We start from the raw sequence: 23,186 nt of genomic DNA, 5'->3' as shown, positions 1-23,186 counted from the left end.
AGGCTTGTATGTGTGCATAGTGTGGTCACCATCATACAGCTCCGTACTGGAACCTGCCTGGTTTACAGCCTGGTTTCCTGGCTCTGGATTAGAAAAGAGTTTTGGATTACTACCTTTGGTGGTGATTTAGATATGCAAGTATATGTGAGCTAATACAAAGGTAATAACTAATACTTTTATTTCTAAATGCCGGGTAATTTGGATCTATGAAACCAGTTCTTCAAACAAGAATGACAACAGTTACATGCCTTTCAGTGTATTTTATTGCCAGCTTAGCTCATTCTGATCATATACCTTTTCAGAACAAAAAACACCCTCTGCTAACAACTCTAAAATGCAGTCAATATAAAGTCATATAGTTGCCTAACGTAACTACACCTGTCAGGCACTATTAAAAGAAGTTACTAGATTACTGAAAGTTTGCAAAACTACAGAAAAAAAGCTACAGGCAGGTATGAATAAGGGTAATCTAACCTTTATTAATAGTGAGCATAATCTAATTTACTTGTTTTTCTTTAGCCTTTAGAATATTGGGACATGCAACTTCCTTATCTGCAGACTCCCAAGAAGCTAACTGTTCACTTAGCTGTTTTAGCAACCTTGTATTACATGCAACAACAGCAGCAGGCCTTTTAATATATCTTTGTTGTAATACTGAAAAAGGCTGGGGGATGATTTACCTGAGACCTAGATCTCTAACAATGAATACATATGACAGTTTGCACAGAGTAGTCCAGGTTCTAAAATCCCACATCTGTGCCTTCTCAGCACCTAGTCATTCACCACTAAAATTATGGTCCCTGCCTTTATTAATACCTTATCCTAAAAATAAAAACATTGATAGATTTGAGCAATTAGAAGTTTAGAAAACAAAACTTGAATGTAACTTAGGCCAGAGGTCATACTCTTAGTATGTGAGCATATCTATCACAAAAATCACAGGAATTTTTCAGATGGTAAGAACCAGAAATACTTTCGTGAACATCTCCTAGAGTCACAAAGTTTCTTATTCTTGTAAGAGCAGCCTTTCTGCTATTGCTAGATTTATGATTTTTAAGTTTAATTAAATAGGATTATCAAACAAAAAATGAATGCCTTTGACAGCCTGGCATAAAAAAAACCACTGCCCTGAAACTCATATATACAACAGACACCCTTTCAAGAGTTACATCAGGAGTGTCAGTACTGATTTGACATTAAGTACATGTCACTTGGAGTTAGTTACATTATGATCACTAATACTGTACATGATGGTCCGTTTGCAGGAGGGGGGCGTCCACTAAGAGACAGGCCATCTATATCTAGTGTGCAAGAGGAGACTTGATGACACCTCCTGTCTTTTCCTGCAGAAGTTTTTTCATGCTTTGCCGTTTGGTAGTAGGGCGTAGGAGACACTCTTCAGTTGCTACTGTACAAACAGAATGCTGAAGGCCATCACGACACAGCACACAGCCACGTAGGGACTCTTCCGTTCACCTGAGGGGAGGGAGGGAAAAAACCAAACCAAAAAAAATTCAGGCATGACTAGACAGATCTAGGCTGCTTCTAGCCTAACATGGTAATTATTCCATTGCATATGCAAATTACACTTCTAGATAGAGAAGTGCTGTTATTACTATAGAAGAGGAAGAACATGCATGGGAGTGGGAAAACTAAGACGCAGGATAGGATTTTTTGCTACATAAAGAAAGAGTTGAGCTGTTTGCTTTAAGCAAAGATCAATGCAAGGACTTGAATCTTTCTGTAAACCATCTTCTCTGACTTGCAGTTTCCAGGAAAACATAAAAAAAAAAAGAGTATATTGCTGCTATGTCTCAGTGCCAAAGAGAGTCAGGAGGCAGGCACCAGGCACTGGAAAGTTGATCAAGGCACAAAATCTTTTACTGGCTCCGTTCCCAGTTCTGCCTAAGGGCTATCTCTGCTCAAAAGCTGTTCCGTGTCAGCTGAGAAGAAGTGTACCTCGATGCTGTCTGGCCCTGACAGCTGCTATACGCAGCATGCATCTCCTATGCATGGTATCATGTAGGAGCCAGCTAACTGGCTGGGGAGCCCACAGCAGCCCAGACAGGGCCAGATGCCTTTGCTAGAGAGACATAACGTTGTTAGCATGTGCAGAGGGTCTGGTCCACAGATTTTCATGTTAGTGATAAAAAAGGTCAACAGATTACAGAAGTTGCACAGACACCTCTACTTCTGCCTCCTTCAAATTAGTATTACAGTTTTCCAGGGCAGACCATGGATGAAAGTTAAGTTTACTCCATTAATAGATTTGTATTTGGCAGCAAAGGCAATCAAGAAAGACCTATTCCCACCCATTTGGTCCAGAACAAAACCTTACAGAGGTCTCTTGTTTACCAAATAAGCTACAGAAAAAAAAAGGAATCTTAAGTAGGGAACTGTAACACAATCAGGCAAGTATTAATTTTAATCAGACTGCTACCTATTTACAAGGGCACTTCCTCCATTTAATTAGCCAGGCATTTTTACTTTTCTACTTAAGCATTACTCTTCATTAATCCACTGACTTCTTTCTGGAGAGCAGAGCGTCCCCTACACTGGATGGTACTTCCAGCCTGCAAAACTGTCAGGAAGTGTTAACACAGCAAAGACTCTTTAAAGTGACAAGATTCCTTCTCATGCATTCTGCTTTTATGCATTCAGAAGCTAAAGACAGCACTGGAGCTATTTGCTTTAAACAAAGTTAAATTTCGTTTTGCTGTGCGAGGTCTTTTGTCTTACCATAAACCATCTTTTCTGATACACAGTTTTCAGAGAAACATTAAAGAAAAAAATTCGAAGGCTCCCAAGTCTAGCATTAAGGTGTAACCCTCAATAAAACAAAAAGTCTCCTTTGCCAGCAGGACGTTCAAATACAGGAGGCACAAACTTGCCATAGCAGGAGAAAAATAGAATACTTGTAGTGACACCTCCCATAAGCAGGAATGCCTGCCACCGTGACATTACAAGATGTTGTCATGATCTGGCATATTTAATTAAACTTCAAATAACAGAATGAATTAATGTCTGCAGTTTCACATCTGTTTAAAATAAATTTTTGAGGAAGTCACCTCCTACAGTTTAGAGTATTACAATTTTCATATGGGTTATACTTTCCTGTTCTTAATTTTCTTAAAAGAGAAATCACCATGTGGCAGGATTAAACATAATTTTGCACAACTTTGTAAATATGTAACCATTTGCTGGTTATTAAAAACTTATGCACATGCAAAAAGGTTGTTTAAACACACTGGACAAGTTAAATATAAAGGAAGCCAGTAGGTATTTTCATTTTTAAAAGCCTACACTTTCTACATGTCTCTGTGATTAACACAAATACAGTGATAAGAATCATCTCCAAAGCCCATTTCCTATACTAAGGATACAGTACTGTTATGTAAGGAAACGTACAGAAGGAATGTTAAGATGCTATCTCCTCATCTGTCAGTCTAAGAGAAAGTCAAATTGGACCACTCCAGATATAAGGTGAAATCAAATTAAGTGTTTTACATGTAAAAGAGAAAAGGAAGCAGTCCACCATGGGGCACAAGAGTGCATGCATTACCTTGGGTGCAGCAAATGCAAATTTTTTAATGTTAGTACATGATGGGAAAGCAAGACTATATTCCAGATGAACTGTTCTTAACTTTCCCGTTCTTAACCTTATCAAGTTGACAAGGACCTCATAAAACCTCTTGTGTACTCTTTTAAGTAGTTTTTTTTAACTGTTTGCTGTGCATAGCTAACAAAAAGTACGCCTGCACTCAGTTAACTAAAAAGAAGACAGTTAAGGTAAGGCATTCTCTTCAAGCTTGAACAAACCTTAATGCAGCCGAATTTTTACATTTGTTTTTGCTGGTATAGCTCGAAATTAATTTCTGACAGCTGCCACCTTGCCAGTATCTTTCAGTTACAACACTAAAATTGGTTCTGCTATGTCTATTGTCTAAATAGGACAATATCTCCAATCATTTTAACAGTCTTCCCAAAAAACTGCTTTTTGCATCAATGCTTTTTGACATACTGAAAAATGTATGTCATGTCCCTTTCAAAGCCTTAGAAGGCAGAAAAGGGAAATACACATTTTTCCTTTAGGTTCAGAGACAAGTAGGAAGATCTAGAATTACAAGTTCAGTGTTTCTGCTCTGCATTAACAATGCAATTTGAAGAACACTCTTTTGCTGCTGGGTTTGTAATTTTTAAAAAAAATCTTGGATATACCTTAATGCTAAGACTGAACTTTTGTTGCATATTCCCATTTCCTTCTCAAAATAAATTCAGAATAAGGATTAAAATAAATATAAATAGCAATGCTATGGGAAAATGTCTAAAATCAGATAGAGCTGATCAGGCTCTGTATAGATGCTACTTGACACCAACAGCTTTGCATAATTCAAAAGTGCACAGAAGCTAACTAAAGCAAGGAGAGAAAAAAGACATGATTAAACAGAACCTTACTGCATTATGAATTCCACATTGTTTTATAGAGTCTGTGTATATATATACACTTTATACATATTATCAAGTAAATACATGGCTTTTGTCAGCAGTCCATTAGAATTTCAAATAGACATTAGTTTGTAAGGAATCACTGATTTCTTTGAATGTTAATAGGAAGTATACGCTTGGTTATTTCACATAGTAAAAAGTGTAGAAGATTTTGCAAATGTAACACCATGTGTGTGTTACACTGTATATGAATTGACATTAGAAAATGCAGGTTTCCATGATGCTAGTAAGACCGTCATACCCCACCCCTCCCCTTCACTATGTTTTATGGAGGTACAACCTGCATTTTTTAAGATGATGCATGAGTATGGGTTTCATTGCTACATGGAAACATTATCCTACTAAGTAATGCATACTCTAGAAAAGGCACTGGTCTTAAAGATTCCAAAGAAAAAAATGTTACCAATCCTGGCGCATTTCCAGAAAATTCCCAACAGTCTGTAAAGACAAAATAAATTCATTAGGCTTTTGGTTTAACAAAGCAACTTAAGCCAACTAATTTTCTTTCTTCTATGCTAAAACAAGCCATATAAACCGTAGTTTGTCAACTTGACACTACTCTCAACACCAGAGAACACCAGATAGCCTGTACCCCTGTGTGCAGGTATGAACTAAACAAGTGGCAAAGTTCTAAGTCTAGCAATGTTTTTTGCATGCAAGAAAAATGAAGATGCATTTACCCAGCCTGTGTTCCAAATACGAAGAGTTCATCAGAATTCTACATTCTACATTAAAGTACTCCAGACAGAAATTTATGTTAAAAAAAACCAGAGCTAGAAAAATACTGGAGTAGAAAATACCTACAGGCCTCCATGCCATTGTATATGGGAAACTTCTAATGTTAAGATCTTGAAGCAAGTCTTCCTGCAGGTATGAGAGATGATAAACCCGAGCACCTTAAATTTAATGCTTTGTAGTCCCTCTTTCGTATTTGTTAGTGATAGTAGATAAAAATGCCTTTTCAAGCAGAGCACGCTCGTAGATATAGAATACTTGCATTCAAATAAATAATGAAGCAATTCTTCAGATTTTTTTTTACTCCTTTACCAAGGTTTACCTTGATCATTTCTCTCTAATGCTGCTTGCCCAGGACATGAATTCTCATGAGTGAAACAACAAAGGAGAAAAGCAGGATTCAACTATTCAGAGCATATCCAAAGGCATGTACAAGCATATATGCCACAAATTCATAATTTCTGTGTAACTAAAATAATCTCATACTGACTTTCAAGAGCAGGGATTGCTTTAGAATCTGAGAAGTAAGAGGGGAAGAAATACTGAAGCATCCAGAACTAGAAGCCAGCTTTCAGCCTTTCAAATGTTGGTCAAAACTGTGTTGAAAGCTTGTCTACAGGAAGGTTTCCTTCATATTATGACTGGTTGCAATACAGTAAAAACATCTGGATTTAACTATATCGTCTATTTATAGATTTATGGGCTAAAAAAACTTAATTATTTTTCCTTCTTCTCCTGATATGTTTATCAGCAGTAACTTCAGTCTACATTATTTGTGGGGTTGCATCTACTACCTGCTGTGATGGCAGTTCTCCAAGTACTTTCCCACAGTGTTCTAAACCCATATCCACAATTCTTCGGTTATCTGTCCTCCCCCTTTCTTTGGCTCTAGCAATTGCCTGTTTTTTCCTGCTTAAATGCAGACAGGTAGTTTTGGGCCACTTGCTCCTGCATACCTCAGCGGTCAACACATTCTGCAATTTTTAAAAAAGATTTTCCGAGCTACTTCGTATTTTATGGCCTCTTTTATGGTCTTAGTTTACCACTGCATCAAACCCTCTTTCCTTTTAGCAGCCTCCCTTTTATCTCTGGAACAAATGCATGGTGTCAGGCAGGTGAGAACTAAGTGTTCCAAGAGACAGCAAGTGAAGTTTTTGAATTTGAAGTGAAATGCTTTTTGACCAATATACCTCTTGCTGCCCAATTTATTGTGAACAGCATTCCAGCATTTTCATTTTTAGAAAGCAGTTTTTTTCATTTGTGCTTTACATCATTCCACCTCAAGCCAAAAGTATTTCTGTAGAGTCAACACTAATTTTTTCTGCTTTTATATATCTCCACAAGCAGAAATAATAGACCTTGCATGTAGATCATCACACTTTTCCAGGCTAAGATGTCACACAGTAGAATAACCTGAAGACATCTATGTATTTTTGAAGATGCATGCAGGTGAAAAGCCATTCATGTGTAAATCTTACAGAGCAAAATAGACAGCCCCATAGTACTGGGTGGATTGCACTTAAGACTCATAACTGTTGTTACTCTGTTAAATGAAGATTTATAGATTGCATGCTGCAAACCAACACAAAAACAACTACAGCCCAGCATCTCATGTTGCCATCTCAAAAACTTGCCTAGGAACTCAAAGAAATAAAACAGTACTCTCCTTTTCATATGCATATTTCAAGAATTATACCTGGCAAAAAGAATATTGACTCCTTCGGGCAGTCTATAAATCTGTTGAATTTGCCTCACGCACAATCTCAGCAAGGGTAATTCTTTGCCTTCTCTGGATTTTTTTCAACTGTGTGTACCAATGTAAAGTTACAGTTGAAGTACTGTACATTGTTTCTAGCCCTAGAAAACCCCTTCTTGGTGAAAATACAGTTTTACCTTTCTGATGTGGGAGGTATAGAACAGTTATAATATGGATTTCACTGGCTATCCTTACTGTAACTATTTATGAACTTCTGATGAACTGAACCTCTTATGAACTTCACCATTCACATGAGGACTGACAAGCCTTCCAAGAGATGACAACAGTACGTTTTTAAAAGGCTTGTGCTGCTATTGGAACAGCTCAGTACATCTGTTTGTCCATGTAGTTTGCTGCTGAGCAAAAGCAAATTGAAACTTGGACCTTCTGAACACATATAATCACAGCCTCTGGATGAACTGCAGAGCTCACATTGGAAGAAAACCCTGTGCAGGCCCTCTGCTCTCCTGAATTTTTCCATTATTGTTCATCTCAGGTCCACACCATGCACCTCTACAAGACAAAACCTGTCTGACTGTTAGAGAAACAATGCAGCCTTGAATGAATCTGCTCCAAAATAATTTGTCCTGAAGCAACTACTCAAAGTAATTGCACTGTTCCTTATTCTCCCCTTCACGTTCATCTTCCTTGTTTTAATGCAGGTGAAACGTGTCAGCCTGGCTTGCATACCTGCTGTTTTCTGGCAGCCACAAGTCAAATGTGCACAAGCTGCTGCATATTCCTGGCTTTCAGTGTTAGTGTTAAAAGCACTGATCATGGAAGTGGTGTGGGTTATGTGGAGAACAAAAAATGCAAAGAAATGGAAGCCAGTAAGACAAGAAGGGGTTAGTGGGTCTTTAGACTTTGGCTGCTAGACTGGGAATGCTGCAAAATGCAGCTGCCATGTGTTTACCAGGACAACGCCACTGCAGGAGGGAGTGAGAGAGATGCCATAAGCATTGCAGTGGGGTAAGTCAAAGGAAATCTCTGCTGCATATAAGCTAACACATCTTTCTGGTTAGCAGGGAGGAGAGAATTCTGTTGTGGTACGCATTCTCCTCTGGTTAGCATGAAACAGTAAATCTCTGCTTGCTTTCCTAACCTTAAAGGGTATTGCTCAGCACAAAGCACATGGAAACACTCAAGACGCATCAGGGAAAATGAAGGTTTAAAATTCTGTTTGGTTTGGTAGGAGAAGACCCATCTTGGCAGAAGTCAATGGGATGAAATACAGTGTTCTGAGGATGGGTGACATCACTTTGCAACGGTGTCTCACAACCAACAGAAACAGGCTTCTTTACTTACTACCAACAGATTTAAATCTTCAATGTTACCACTCAGTCAGAAATACAGTGAATAACTATCAACATATCTCCTCTCTGTCACTTCAATATTTTATTGCTACTTTTTAATGCTATTAATTTGGAGCAGCAATAATGAGGTAAGATCATCTCTGCGGTAAAATGAAATATCACTAGAATTTATTTTATCCAGTATGTCTAGACTTTTCCATTTGAGCATGGAATATGTTAGTGAAAAGGGACATGGGTTTAACAGCATATGAGCTCCGTGTAAACATCTACCATTCAAGAAACAAATTTCATTGCTTCCAGGCCAATGTTTTATTCTCCAGTACAAAGTAGTCTACATATGTATATAAAAAACCCCAAAAAATAAAATAGTGTGTCCAACATCTATATAAATACAAACCTTCAGATCAAACGCCCAACTCCTCCACTGTGTCAGCACCCTCTGAAAACATTTTATGAAGAGAGTTCTATTGTACTCCAGACAGATTTGCCTCAAGAATAAACAGAGTAGCTCCAGATTAAAGGAAACACTCGTTGCCAAGAACAGCACTAAAATTTTAATCAGTAAAATAAATATTCTTACTTCTCACTGTGTATACTTCATTGACTTTTGTGTTATCTTCTACTTACAGACACCCAAATTCCCCTCTCCCCCCCCACCCAGTCCTTCATGAAGTCATCCTTTCTTTCCATCTTTACTTTTATCAAAAAAAAATCTCTGTCAGTGGCAACCTCGCGGCCTCATATGAAAGGACACAAGCATTTTCATGTTAGAATTCCAAATAGAAGAAAAGCTAGCATACTCTGTGTATCTTACACTGTTAAAAGAACAACTTGTGTGATAAAACAGGAATTCCAGAGGTTAATTACAATGCAGGTTTTCAGAAGACAAACACTCAAGGTTATTGGTGACAAGAGTCTACTTAAAACTTGACACCTTCTCTGAAAATTAGATGCAGAAGTGGCAGAAGATACTTAGGGAAAAAAACATTTTCTTTAACAGCAAATGATCTAATGGAAAAAGTGGACAAATCAAACAGCAGAGCCCAAAACCCTGTCTGTTTTTTCCAGCCAGAACGTTACTGGCTAGAATTACCTCCTACTTCTATAAATATTATCTCCTTTGTATTAACCTTAGGTGACAGTATAACTGAAATACTACTGACAGCCTCAGTGATTTCTAGGTCAAAATTGCCTAACCATTACTTTAAGACCACAGCTTTAAATCACAGTCCTGCATACTGCTGCTTGCACCCAACATCCAGCCACATTCTTTGCAGTGCAAAGAAAACTGGCAAGCCAAAAGGTGAACGGGTGTTAGCAGCATAAGTGAGGGACAGATTTGGCTCCATGGTAGTCCTTGTTTCCCACCACCCCAAAAACTGTGCTGCTGAGCAGGGTACAGAACTGTTTTGCAGCCATATTAGCCCCACAACATTAAGCACATTCCAGAAGAATGGGGAACACAAAGGAGAAAAACATTGGTCACCTAGGGACATGTGCTTTAGTAATAAAAGTGGGAGATGACATTAGAGTGACCAAAGGACAAAAAACCCCCCAACATTAGCCTCGAAGAAGCTTTCAAAAACTCTTCTACAAATTCCATCATCTTAGAAAATACAAAACAATGACTTAAGGAGACCATACATTAGTGTTTCTTATTTTTAAAAATATTTTTACTTGTTTTTAGTTACAGATTATTGCTAAAGCTGTGTTTCAAACTTGTACCTCCAAAACACCTATCACGAAAACAAACAAAAAGCCAGCTTCTGCTGTTAATGTTTTCTTACCCACCCCAGGAATGAAAAATAGATCATTACAGCAATAGCTGCATGTAGGAAAATGTTTTCTTTCTGTCACTCATTTCTGTACCTTTAGTATGCATCTCACGAGGAAGTTGCAAATCTAGAAACTAACTGATAAAGCAATATTAGCTGGCTTTGTTAGTTAATAATTCTCACTAAAAAATTGCAATTAAGTGCTTGCAAATACCTTATTGACTTCTATTGTACGGTATAAAATGAAGGTTTTTATCTTTAAAAAAGATAAATTTTTCAAAATAGGATTTGTATTATCACACATCAGTAGAAGATACTAAGAGTAAAAACAGCTGGTGTATTTTTAAAATTATCAGACTACATACCCAGTTTTATTTTTGTCCAGTAAGCTGGGAGCCAAGGATCTGATATAGGCACAGGTACATATAAGCAGCAAGATTACAGTCAGTAGACTCTGAAAGTTGAAGATTGCAGACTGTGGAAGAAAATCAGAAAAGAAAAAATTACATCTTTGCAGTACAAAACTTCCCTCACTGCATAAGCTGGAGAAAATACATGATCCCTTAGACAATACCCATTAAAAACAAAAATGAAACCCAGCACCAGTAAGCCAGAAACTCTTTTAACAGCCCATTGCACACAATGCTGGAAGAACAGAGTTCTCCTTCTCAATCCATCCCAAGAAGGGTAAAGAAATAGCAGACAAAATGGTAACCTTACAGTTTGCTCCCAGGCACCTGTTCCAACGCCAGTTTGTGGAAACCCATTAGCAGCAGGCTAAGAGTTACAGAAAACAGATGTTCCCTCTCAGCCAAGAATAAGTGTAACTGCGGTTTGCATCAATAGAATATGGTGGTGGTGGTGAAGGTGGAGGTGAAGAGTATTTGACAACTAAACCAGCGGCAGCCAAACAGAGAATAACAAGAAATATGCAGGAGGAATGTTAATATACTGCTTTATGAATACTGCACCCAAAATCCAACAGATTTCTATAAAGACATACAATTAAACCCACCTGAACTACGAACAGAAAACTGATTAAATTTATTTTCAAGTCACCTTTTTATTTTAAATTTAAAAACTTTACTATAAACACATTTTTTAGAAGTGCTAATTGTATGACAAACACTGGACAAATGAAGGAATTGCCTTAGGATGGAGAAGTAAAAACCCATAGTTTGATAGTCAAACTAATCTGCCTACTGGTAGTAAGAAGAAACAATTCTTGACGAACTGCTACAGTATCTGGCTATTTGCTAAAATTTGAAATATCAGAAAAACGAAGTAACTGCATCTCACAAGCATTTTTTTTAACCAAAGTTGAGTCTTGTGTTGCCAACATGTTCTTTAATAATTAATTTACAAGCATCTATCATTGCTTACATGAAGCAATTTTTTCCAGACGCATAAACATTACAGGGGGACAAAAGGTACTCATGTAAGGACTGCTGTAACTGCACAACCAAGTACAAAATCTGGAAGAAAGATGGCTGATGCTGATTTCCACCAAGTGCCACATCACTATTCCAATAAATAATGCACTAGAAACATTTTTTTTCCCCCAGTAGGTTCACTGGAATTTTTAGTAGAAATATTTCCTACTAGTCCTTGTGATTTGTAGCTTCTAAAAATGAGTCCCAAATCTGAGACTTAGATTCTTCTTACAATGTGAAAATAATCCAGCTGCATGAAGCATGAAGCTGCAGGGTTTTTTTTTGTTTTGTGTGGGTTTTTTTTTTTTTTTTAAATTCAGCATGTCTCAGCTGACATTTCTGGTCACCTTAACAGCACCAGGTAGCGTACTAGACAACTGCTTACTTAAAACAGCCTTATTTTCTCTTTGCTTAGCTACCATCATTTGCAAATCCTATCTTGTCCGAACTCCAAAAAAATGGCAAAGCAAATACAATAAATTCACTCTTCTGGAGTTCTGACAAATTTGTTTCTAAATATCTCGTATTTTTTTGTGCTGCTCAACCCAGAGGGCTGAGTAGTAGTATTTAATTAAGTGTGAATACTTAGCACTTATGAAGTGATATTACACTGCATTTTCCTTCTTCAAGGAGAACTCAGTGGGTTTTAAGAGCACATCAGAGCTCCCATTTCCATACCCTGAGGCACACCTCTGCTGATCTATGTGCTCTTTCTTCCTATGTCACAAAATCCTAATGTTTTGAAGCTCCGATAACCAAATTTCTCTAGTTAAGGAGAATTACAAAAGAAAATCACAATATTTTGGTTCAGTACTGCACTAACAGCAAATTAAGAGACAAAAATGAGAAGCTCCAGTAGAAGCAAGGACATTGGAACATCCATGACCCTTCTGATAAGGAGATCTAAAACCCTGTAACAAACAAACAAAAACCAAAACCTTGGCTTATGCAGAAGTCTTCATGAGTCATTCGAAGCAATACTGGAACACACATAAACTGCCACCCTGAACACCTGCATCAGACAGGGCCAGACACACAAACTAGTTTATATGTCTAACTAATGGGGTCCCACAGGCCACCCTGTGAGTGGGGAGCTACCCATTAAGAAGGAATAGCATAGAAAGGCTCAAGGAGCAACTGAACTCTGCCTCCGCAGCCTGAGATATTTCAGCACCCTCGAGGGCATGCCCTCAAAGGCCGCATTAGCCATTGGAGTGGTCTGCTACCCTCCCCTTTACTTCTGCCTGTAGCAGAAGCCCCCTTGCGTCAGCCGTCCTTCTGCAGAACAAAAACTCCCAAGCCAGTTCCCTCATTCCTCATGCCCTTCCTATGACAACAGTCTGAGACACAAAAAGTGACAGGGTGGAAATGTGATTATTAGGATGCAGAGAGAAGGTAGGCAGTGGAAAAGGATAAACGTGCCGCAGCTGACATGCGGCAAGGTGTCTGTGAGGACTGAGAACATGGAAAGGGGACACTAAACACATGGAACAGTGATCCAATGCCCAAAGCCAGCCCTCAGGCCCTCAAGGTGAGGATACCCGCTTTTCTACCAAAGCATAGCGTTTGCTAAATCATGTTTAGTTTAGTATTTTAGCTTAGATAGCTGAGTCATCATTTCTGTTCTACCATCTCCTAAATAATGGTCAGATTATTCACAAAGCACAAAACACTGCCCATCATTATCAGTAGGCTCTTGCCTTTGTACTAGGCACAAGCTTTCGCCAACTTCAGAAACCAGGAAACTCAATTATCCACAGAGACAATTCTTAGGACCTACGAGAGGCAGTGTCTCCTGGCTCCTGCGGGTCTAGGAACGCGATGGTGCCAGATCCAGGAGTAGCTGCCTCTCAGCAAAGCCAGATACTCCCTATCAACTGATTAATTTGATCAGTCCTCCGGGAGAGACAGCTGCTCTCAACATCTCACAGCACAGTGCCTGCCAGAGCTTCGTTCCCATGAATTCCTGCAAGCTTTCCCCCACAGCTGCTTCCCAAGGAGGCTGGCAGTATCGGGTACTTCAACACACAAAAATGGCAGAAGGGCACACTTGCTTCCTCTTAAGCAGGGACTGTAAATGTATACTCATGAAATATGTTATTAGTCAATCAATAGGGCCAGTATATAATTGTTCTTTGTTGGGTTCTTCACGTGTTTCTCCAGATACGCAGCATCGGGCATCGCTGTAATTACAGATGCCATTCCACCAAAATGTGCTCTGAATTATACATTTTTCTACAGAGTCACTTTAAAAGGACATGCATATTTTAAAATTTGTTTAGAGTTTTAAACTGGAAATGAAAATTTATTTCTGAAGTAGATGGTTTCACATTTCACGTCTGAAGTAATTCTTATGGCCCAGCTGAATTTACAGAAAAGGGCGATTTACATCCAGCTGCTTGAACTGATGTAATTAAAAGCTGCTATAAGAGTCATACATTACTCGGAATCCTTTTAAAAACACTGCATTCACATACCAAGCTATCTGGAAAATGTCGTAATGTAGGTGGGTTGCAGTTCATTTGGTTAAACTCTGTTTCTCTGATCCAAAAGTAATTAATTGGAATTTCTCAAATGTGTTGACTGGATTAATGTCGATCCTGTGAGCCTGATTTCCATTATAAAGAAATTTCAGCAAATGGAGAAACTGATCCTATCTTTTAGACTGTGTCTGCATGCTGGTGAAAAGACAACTAACTTCTCAAGACTCAGATTGCAAATGCAGAAAAGAATCGGCGCTGACATTTTATTCTTGTTTTAGACAGTGCAAGCTGTGGCTTTAATTATATACGCTGAAATTTTCTACATCTGCATTTGGCACATTTCTGACATGGTGGAAACACCTCAGTAGTAATATTCTGTGTTATTTAAGTAATTACAATTCCCACCCCCCCTTTCCTGTGTGCTGTCTCCAGGTAGTTGTGGAGCACTTTCACATCACCTGCAGCACTAATGAGGCATTGTATTCAGCTGAACTTGCAAGAGCAAGTTTTTTCATAAGTCTTTGGAAACTTAAGACCATGGATTTTAGCTCTGAGAGCTACATGCCCAAAGCCTCTTTTAAATCCTCCCCAAAAGCAGACATTAAAAAACATGCCTCAATATTATTTCCCTGATCATATAGTATCTTAGTAAAGATAATTCCATATAATACACCTTATAAAGAATGAATGCTCTTGAAAGTTTTCTTGTGTTCAGAGTAGCAGTGGTGGCATGTACTAGAAATATCCATCTGAGTATACGGTAGTTCAAAACAAACATTACAGCTAGAGACATTTGAATGTATTCCCATCCAAATCTGCATCTGAACGCCATAGCTGTCAGCAGAGAGGATACTGGGGCAAACCAGGGAGTTACAAGGAAGGAAATGGCCTCCGGCCATCGGTGAATCTGCTACAAAACAGGAGCAGGAGACAGTGCGACAGCTCCTTTGTCTGCGGTGAGGAGAGAGGGAAGGAGGAGCTTGCATATGGAGAAATAAGAAATATATGCAACAGTAGGTGGTAACAGAAGTTTAATATGCTTTAGGAAGTGTTGATTTAGAGTGAAAAGTTTTCTATGTGGCTGAGAAACAGAATCCTGATCGGCCACAACATTAGCACAGCCCCTGTCAACCTGATTATAGACAATGTTGTCACCCCTACAATTTACTACATCTGGGGACAAGACAAAAAAAAAAGAGGCAGTTCGGAGTTCTGGTTATCAACAACTCTTGCACTTTATAAGAGTATTTAATTCAATGTGCTGAAAGGAAGGGCACACTCAGATGATTGCCTACGTTTTTAGTCATCACTGATAAAAGATTCAGCCTCAGAAGACATAGCCATAATAGATGCACTGGTCCTAAGCTTTTCTACAGTGAAAATAACAGCCATAACCAAGGCTTTGTACTGTATCTCCCTCTACTTTTTATTCACCTCATCACTCCTACATTCTCTGATTCAGATATTGGTTCCATGTCTCTGCAAACAGTGCCACAAAATTATGAACCACTTAATGATGCAACTCTTGGGTAGCACTATATTAAATTACATCGTAAGTTTTGATGCAACTATATGTGTCATGGAAGGACCTGCTGAATTTCTCCTGGTCTCATATACTTTTGTTTAAAATAAACCACCTGATACCATGGTTCTAGGGGAAAAAAAAACCACATGCAGGAAGAGAACATAAACCCCATATCATTGTCTGCCTGGGTTGGTAGAAAGCCTAAAACAAAAGCTCTCCCACTTTATCTCAACAGACTTAACACCAAAACCAAACCTTAATCTTCCCTAGACTTTCAGTATTTACAAAATGATTACTCTACCACTGATTGCAGCATGACCACGCTCTCATCTGTGCAGGATATAGAGAAGCCATCGTAATGCCAGCAAGTTGTTAAACTTTGCCCCATGGTTACTATTATAATAATCCATTTATGTGGGCAAAACAAATTATTGGAATATTCTAAAGAAACAATAACCACATTTGTGTAATATGCTGCAGGATATACAGTTTTTCTAGAACACCTTTATTTTATTTTTCCCTTCTCAATATTATAAAATTGATGGATGATTATGTTCTTTGGAACCGAAGAAACCAATGCTGATATCTGACTGTTTAGCTGCCTTTCTCATATTAAAATGTGAGAAAGGGCTTATACTGTAGTTAAACTGTGGTTAAGGAAGATCTGATGAAAACGTAAAAGCCTACATTAAAATAGTAATGTAGGCTTCAAATCCCACCATAGAAAAGTGAAATCTATCTATGAAATTTTAATGAGGATGTCCTTAAAAGCTAAAAGAGAAAATGCTTATTATCTAAAGTTCCCATTAGATACAGCAATTCTTATTTCCCTAGTCTAAATCTAATTTTTAGGAGTATAATATTGAAATCATTAATAGGAAATAAAACATCTAGGACTACTCCCAAACTGAAGGTCAAGGCAATTGCTAAATATCAGTAAAAACATGCACATAATTGTATTATTTTCTAACCTATTCTGAAAGTATTTGTTTTCCCACTGCTGCCAAATGTAATCTGATAAAAAATGAATGCAAAGCAAGCATTTGTAAAAAGAGGCATGCTACAGCACTAAGAAAAATACAAAATTGCAAGTCAGTTAAGTTTGAAGTGATTATTGGCAAAACTACACTGAAGAACTAAGAAAGAGGTGTTTAGACAAAACTGCTTTATAATTAGTAAGTATCCTAATAATGTCCATTTAGCAGTTACTGGTTGCTCTAACATGAACAGGGTGTTTAAGTTTAGCACATATTCACCCCAGTATTTAGTTTCCAAGGAATTTAAGTACAATATTTAACGCTCATTCATGTTTGTCTAAAATACTTTTGCATTCATAAAATTTAGGCTAAGCCTCGATTAGGGTAATAAGGAATCTTTCCCCATGCCATTTACTGAAGAAGTATGTTGCCTAATTTAAATAGCAAGTACAGCACATAGGAACTAATGCGTAAGCTCTTCAGTCAACTTAAGACTAATACATCTGTTTAAAACATAAGCAATCTTGATAAACAACTAGACAATGAATTAACAGATGGAAAGAGTTGTCCTCTGCCACAAAAGCTCCCTTGACCCTAACACATTTAGTTTTTTTACCGCAATTCAAATTCACACACCAACACTGAAATGACAACGTTGAAACTCCATGCTCACTTAAATCCCTCCTTCTTTGCCCCAGCAGATGCAGCATCTTACAAAAAAAATCTTCCAATAAAAAAAGTGAAAGTTACAATATTAAGTCTTTTTATCAGGGTTACCGTTACACCGAAGTGTATATGTCCATATATTTACTCAACAAGCATAGACTTACATTAGATGTGGCAGTAAAAGCTTAAGATATCTGTTTCTCCATGTCATCTTTGCAGATTGTACACTTTGCTATTTTACAGAGATTTTTTTTCTCTGCTGTCTTCCTCCATTAGAGAACGGGAATAATTTCTATAATCCTCTTTTCAGGATGCTGAAGGTAAGTATGTTCTCCAGTGTAACAGGGAGTAACAGTAGTTTCTGGAACTATGAAGAGAGTAAGTGATATTCAACCATTGCCACAGAGCTCTCCAAAAGGACATAAACCTTGATTTGTAGCTCTTTTGCCACTCCTGCCCCAAAAATCTGTATATCAGAGATTTCCAGAGTACAGCCAAACAGAAGGAAGAAAAATTATCCATGCAAAAAAAGACAACTTCTCCCATAATGAGCGAGTTCCAGCTTCTCTTGCTGCTCATCAAAGAAGTTTGCCTAATTATACATGTTTACCATTGCTGTGTTTTTGATAACTGAGCAACATAGCTTCTGTCAAATTAGCTAACTCTCCCTTCTGAAGTTGCACACCACACTACTTAGTTTACCTCAAATTTACCAGAGAATCTTAAGAAACAGTAAAAATTGTATGTGGGAATGGGAGAGGTAAGAGCCTAACGTGCCAGCACATTTTGGATCAGATGACATCCTTACTCTAATAAAAGCAGCATCCAAAAGGCATGAATGTGTAAAGAAGATACTACAGGAATCTGAACATGGACATGGAAGAAAGTCAAAGTCCTCAAAAAGGAAGATATTGAAATATTTTTGCTTTGTTGTACTGAATAATCTGACATTTGCCATATTGCTAATATACCATCTGCTGGTGTTTGACACATTTAAGAAAATGATGTTATGGTGAATTTCTACTTTCATACCAAAGCAAAACTCAAAAACTAACTAGAGATTGGCTCCATAGCATAACAGAAAAAAACCACGTGCCTTCTATTTCTCTGAATGTCTCTTATCCCCACAAAAACCCTGTGCAATTCAAAGCTGAGCTACGTTCCTGAACATTAACTTGCTGCATGCAGTAAAGGGACAGCATATTCTTTCTGTTCTAAAAGCTGCACAAAGTTATATTTTAATTTACTTAAGAATTTTAAAAAAACAAATCAAACATTATGTATATTATCTATATATGGCTTTTCTTTTGTTCATTAATAGTAGAACCATCTCTTTAAAACATGAAAACCAAATACTTCTCTATCAGGAAAAAACATACTTAGTCAAGAAATAACAAAAACCTCTGCTAAGTCTGTGATGTCCCATGGTGCTGGGCAGGCCTACAGCACCTCTGCGGGTCTCTCTTTTGGCAGAGTTCAGGTGTGTCGTTCGGATTCCTGGCATCTGTAAGACATGTAACATTTTTAGCAAGATGCCAGCTGTTTCTGCCTCCTTCCCCTGGTCACAAATGAAAACTTTTGGTGAGTTTGAGCACCAAACTCTGTGCATCAGCAGAAAAATGTATTCAACACTGTAGCTATTACAGTGGGTATGCATGGTGTCTAATGCTGCAGCCAATCAAAAAATTAAATGGTAACATTGACTATTTCATGATAACATCCCTTTTTGTTCAGCTTAGAGATTGGATCATGAGTAGAAAATCCATGGCCTGTGGAAAAATGTGATCCCCACTTCTCATGCTATCACTGAATAAAACGAAGAGGTCTAATAGCAGACAGAATGCCAAAGATGTTTAGCCATAACTGCTCGACGCTCAGCAAAGAAACGGTTTCTCACAACTGGTAGCACTCTCAGACTGCTCAGGTTGTGGTAAAAATTTGTAGAAGTAGACTCACTGCATCCCACTCTTCCCAAATCAGACCAAGAGATGCATCTTACAATGGCAGAATAAATAGTTTTCTCTGTTCTATAATCACAGAAGCAAAATACCGATGATATATTTTCAGGTCGGCTTGTAAACTGACACAGAGGTATCAACACTAAACACTTCAAGTAGTAACTCACATCACAACTACTTCACAGTAGCATTACCATTTTCAAGTGGAGTTACAGATGGTATGAGATTTACTAAGCCCCAATACTAGTGTAGTAAACACCATACCTCACTGTCCCTACCTAGCCACACTGCGTCTATTTCTCCTTTCCTCTCTCCTTTTCAAACCTCTGACAAGCTTGTTATTCTGACAGGAGGGAGGTACATGGAGAGCAGATTAGCAGCGTTTGCTCCTCCCTGCCTGGAGCATATCAGAGCTGCCATGGGGGTCAACAAGTATTGCCAGCAGGGACACAAATCAGTTGTTGCATGACTAGTGGCAAAGGAGGTCCTAGCATCTTCTTGCATTACAGCTTTGGCATGAGAGTAAAATCCTCAGATTCCAAGTAAAATCAGTTTAGCTGGGTAGCAAAGGCTTTATCAGATAAAAAATTTGTTACTGCAGCTTTAACTCCACGAAATTCTAATTGCCTATATTAAAAAAATTCACTGCCTCATTGCATTATAATACTGACATGCAAAAAGGCCCCCATCATTATTCCAAATAAATTCACAATACAAAGATTACTTAAGACTGTAAGATGAACTAGGAGACGTTTTTAATCCTATCTACCTTTAGGCCGTGATAAAAACAAAGCTATCAGCAAAATCAAATCAAGATTGATACCTCCTTGTAATTCTGAATAAGCAAAACCCAAAACTTTATACTTGAAGACTCCTGAAAGCTCTTTTGCTTAGCAGTGTCTCAGATTCTGGTATGTTTATATCCAAGAGCCTGGTTTGGATCAATATTTACTAATGAACATTTTTACAGTTGGTTACATGAGCAATTCCCCTTCCTTCTATAAACACCATTCTAAGACACCAACAAAGACTGTGACAGAAATGTTTGTCCTTATGCTAAGTTCCCAAATCAGTTTTTCGGCAGTAACATGAGGCTTAAGGTCAGTCCTAACCAGAGGGTGAAGGGAAAGATGCCATCCTTGTGAAATTTTCTGTATTGTCTTCATCACTAAATTATAATTACAGACACAAAATTTATCCAGTAAGATGTTTTTTTGTATGTGTACTCAGGTTTGGCCACAACTGCACATTTTTGCTACAAAGGAAAGTGAAGAACACCCTTCGGCAGGTGAGAGGCTCACCATTCATTTTGATCTTACTTCAGGCTTCCTCCCTCTTTCCACCCACCACACGCACATGGCAAATATTTCAACCCCACCAGGAAAAGTTTTTGAGTTTTCAGATACAGAATTTCAAAAGTTGATGGGATAAACTGACATAATGATTAGTGAAAGTCAGTAAACAACACATACTCTGCCTCTACATAAATTAAGCAGTCATGTCATTATACTGCACCCCTTCTGTTTCCAGTAACTTGTTAATCCATTAACAAGCTTCTAGCCACTTTCAAAGTTGGTTTAAGTTATGTTTTGGGTTTTTTTTTTCCTCTACCCAGTGGCAGTGAACAGGAAAAAATAAACACAAGTTGTGCTTTCACATAAATGAAAAGACAGGTAGAAGCCAGCTTATACATATTCTGTTTGGCAGCAGCTGCCTGTTCACCCAGCACAAGTTCTGACTTGCTTAGTAAGGATGTGGTAAGGAAGCCCGGGACACAATGGGATGGAAAGTTCCAAGGGATAAAGTCCTTTGGAAATCATGCTTCAAAATCTATGCTATTCACAGAGCTAGTGGCTTCCCACAGTTGCAGCTCATCTTTTTTGGAGAAAGAGAAGAAATTGGAGGTGTAGCTCTACTCTCTTCCAATTGATGATACACAGACAGCAGCTGTTTCCTATCTAATATTCAAGTGTGAGCTCAAAAGAAGGCATCATTAACTACAGCTCATGACTGCTAATCCCACAAGCCAACTCTTTTCTAAAGAGCCATGACACTAGAGGTATCATGGAGAACCAAAAGTACTGGGTATGCCATGAGGGTTATTCTTTTCCCTGAGGAAATTCAAACACCACAAGACTGAAGAAACTTATTTTCACCTCCTTTGACATAAAATAATGAGAAAAATCTCATTAAAAGATTCTATTTCTCTTCAGGTTCCTTGAGGCATACAGAGTAACATCTAACAAGCAACATGGAGAAGTAGAGAAAAAAAGTTTCTCACAAGATCTCGTACCCCTGACAATCTGCTAGATATAAACATCAGTGTTGTAGTTAAGCGCCAAACTAAGCAATGTAAGTGTCTCATTGATCATCAAGGTTCTTTTGCCTTTTTCTACAATCTCAAATCCTTTTAAGTACTATGAAGAACAGCAAGGTGATGTTGTACTTCTATAGTACCTTTTCAAGCACTGATTAGAGGTGAGGCATGCACATCCCTCTAGCCTCATCTTCTATATGTGCCTTTCAGATCTTCTGAGACAATTTACGCCTCTTATAATGAAAACCTTTTGTTCACTGCTTGAAGCCACAGATGAGCACAGGTACACCTGAAAGATCTGCAACGGAATCCTCAGGTAAGCAATTTCCTTCTGGTGACAGGACGTGGAGCCTAGGAACTTTTTTTTGAACTGAACCATAAGAAAGCTCAAGAGGTTCTTTTAATAAATACGTGAGAAGTACAAAAGGATTAAATGGAAGTTGTACCCATCATTGTTGATGGATAACCCATCAAGGTCAGACTGGATGGGACTTTGAGCAATCTGGTCTAGGTGATGATGCCCCTGGATATGGCAGGGCAGACTAGGTGACCTTTAAGGTCCCATCCAACCCAAACCATTCTGTGATTTTATGATTTTTGAAAATGCTCATCTTAAAATAATTCTGTGTTGAACTAAAAGTACTGTACAAACCTTTATTAGTACAGGGAGCCTTTTATTCTCTTAGCTATTCTGCTGATTTTTTCCTTTTAATTTTAAAATCATGTCTCTTTGCTGCTCATATAAAGACCATCTTCGCCTTGACTGATAATCTTACAGTGCTGCTTTAGCTCTAACCCAAATACAGATCTTTCATTTATATTCTTTGTACATAAAATGAAAAAAGACAGACGCCACAGAAAACATGTATGCAAATGCTAATAAGCCTCAAGGTCAAGTCTATATACACCATTCATACTCCTCGTAAGCAAAGGGACCCAGGCCTCCGACGCCATCCTCGAAAAGCGAGAACAGCAGTCAACGTCAGGATGCAACTTCCTGCTCAAGAAGCACGACGTCAAACAACATACCCAGTGCATTAGGAGAGACAAACACCGTCCTAACGGACGGCGCGCCGCGGCACGGCCCGCTGCCCCGGCAACGCCCGGGCTCCCGCGGTACCGCGGGGGAACAGGCCGGGGAGGCGGCGGGAGGCGCCACGGGGGCGCAGGGGCTCGCCACCACTAGGCCCAACGCTAAGCCAGGCTTTACAGTGGGTGCGGGACGGCTCCGCTCCCGCGGGCTCGGCCTGAGGGGGTTCAAAGGGCGCGGATGGGATGTGAGGGGGTCTCGGGAGCGCCACCGGGCAGAGGGGCGGTTGCGGCGGGAGGGGGCCGGGGCCGAGCGGAGCCGGCGCCCCCCGCCCGCCACGCCGCGCTTACCATGGCGACCTGCTACCAGCCACACCACACTTCCGGCAGGCGACGGCGGGGCGGAAGAAAGACCACAGGGCGCCCCCTTCAAGGGTCATGGGCGGGGCCGCTTCCGGGATTCGTAGCTGCCTATGTGAGGGACGGCGATTGGCAGCACCGACCGAAGGAAGGCGGGACGGAAGGGCGGGCGCGGTTCTCATTGGCTGTCGTGCGGCCACAGGCAAGGGTGTTCTCTTCGGTGGGGCGGAAGCGGCGGGCAGCAGCGCGGCGGGAGGAGGTAGGTCGGTCGTTCGGGGCGCCCCGCCCCTTTCGCCGTAATGGGGGACCGAGGCAGTCGGCGGGGCCGTCCCGTCCCGTCCCGTCCCCGGCAT

General features: G+C 39.3%; 2 protein-coding genes across 6 annotated transcripts in view; one reads left to right on the top strand and one right to left on the bottom strand.

Annotated features, from left to right (window-relative positions):
• Window positions 1–245: 245 nt before the first annotated feature.
• Window positions 246–22,925, bottom strand: TMEM167A (transmembrane protein 167A). 2 transcript variants are annotated; one of them, XM_075079944.1, is made up of 4 exons: window positions 22,825–22,925; window positions 10,451–10,560; window positions 4,910–4,944; window positions 246–1,476 (listed from the first exon to the last, which is right to left on the bottom strand). In XM_075079944.1, exons 1-4 carry the CDS (start codon window positions 22,825–22,827, stop codon window positions 1,406–1,408), a joined length of 219 nt encoding a protein of 72 aa, XP_074936045.1. In that variant the 5' UTR covers window positions 22,828–22,925; the 3' UTR covers window positions 246–1,405. The 2 variants fall into 2 exon arrangements, with proteins under 2 accessions (XP_074936045.1, XP_074936044.1); XM_075079943.1 differs by having other exon boundaries at window positions 22,474–22,853.
• Window positions 22,897–23,186, top strand: part of XRCC4 (X-ray repair cross complementing 4) — a 181,207-nt gene continuing 180,917 nt past the window's right edge. The window contains exon 1 of one of the 4 annotated variants that reach the window (XM_075079935.1): window positions 22,897–23,092. In XM_075079935.1, the coding sequence (XP_074936036.1) occupies window positions 22,912–23,092 (181 nt within the window). In that variant the 5' untranslated portion in view covers window positions 22,897–22,911. The remainder of the gene's footprint in view (window positions 23,093–23,186) is intronic. The other 3 variants (XM_075079936.1, XM_075079934.1, XM_075079938.1) reach the window with 3 other exon arrangements.

Source organism: Phalacrocorax aristotelis, chromosome Z (assembly GCF_949628215.1).
Source record: "Phalacrocorax aristotelis chromosome Z, bGulAri2.1, whole genome shotgun sequence".
Classification (NCBI taxonomy): Eukaryota; Metazoa; Chordata; class Aves; order Suliformes; family Phalacrocoracidae; genus Phalacrocorax; species Phalacrocorax aristotelis.
Note: the sequence above shows the minus strand (reverse complement) of the source record. Positions and strands in the feature narration are given on the sequence as shown.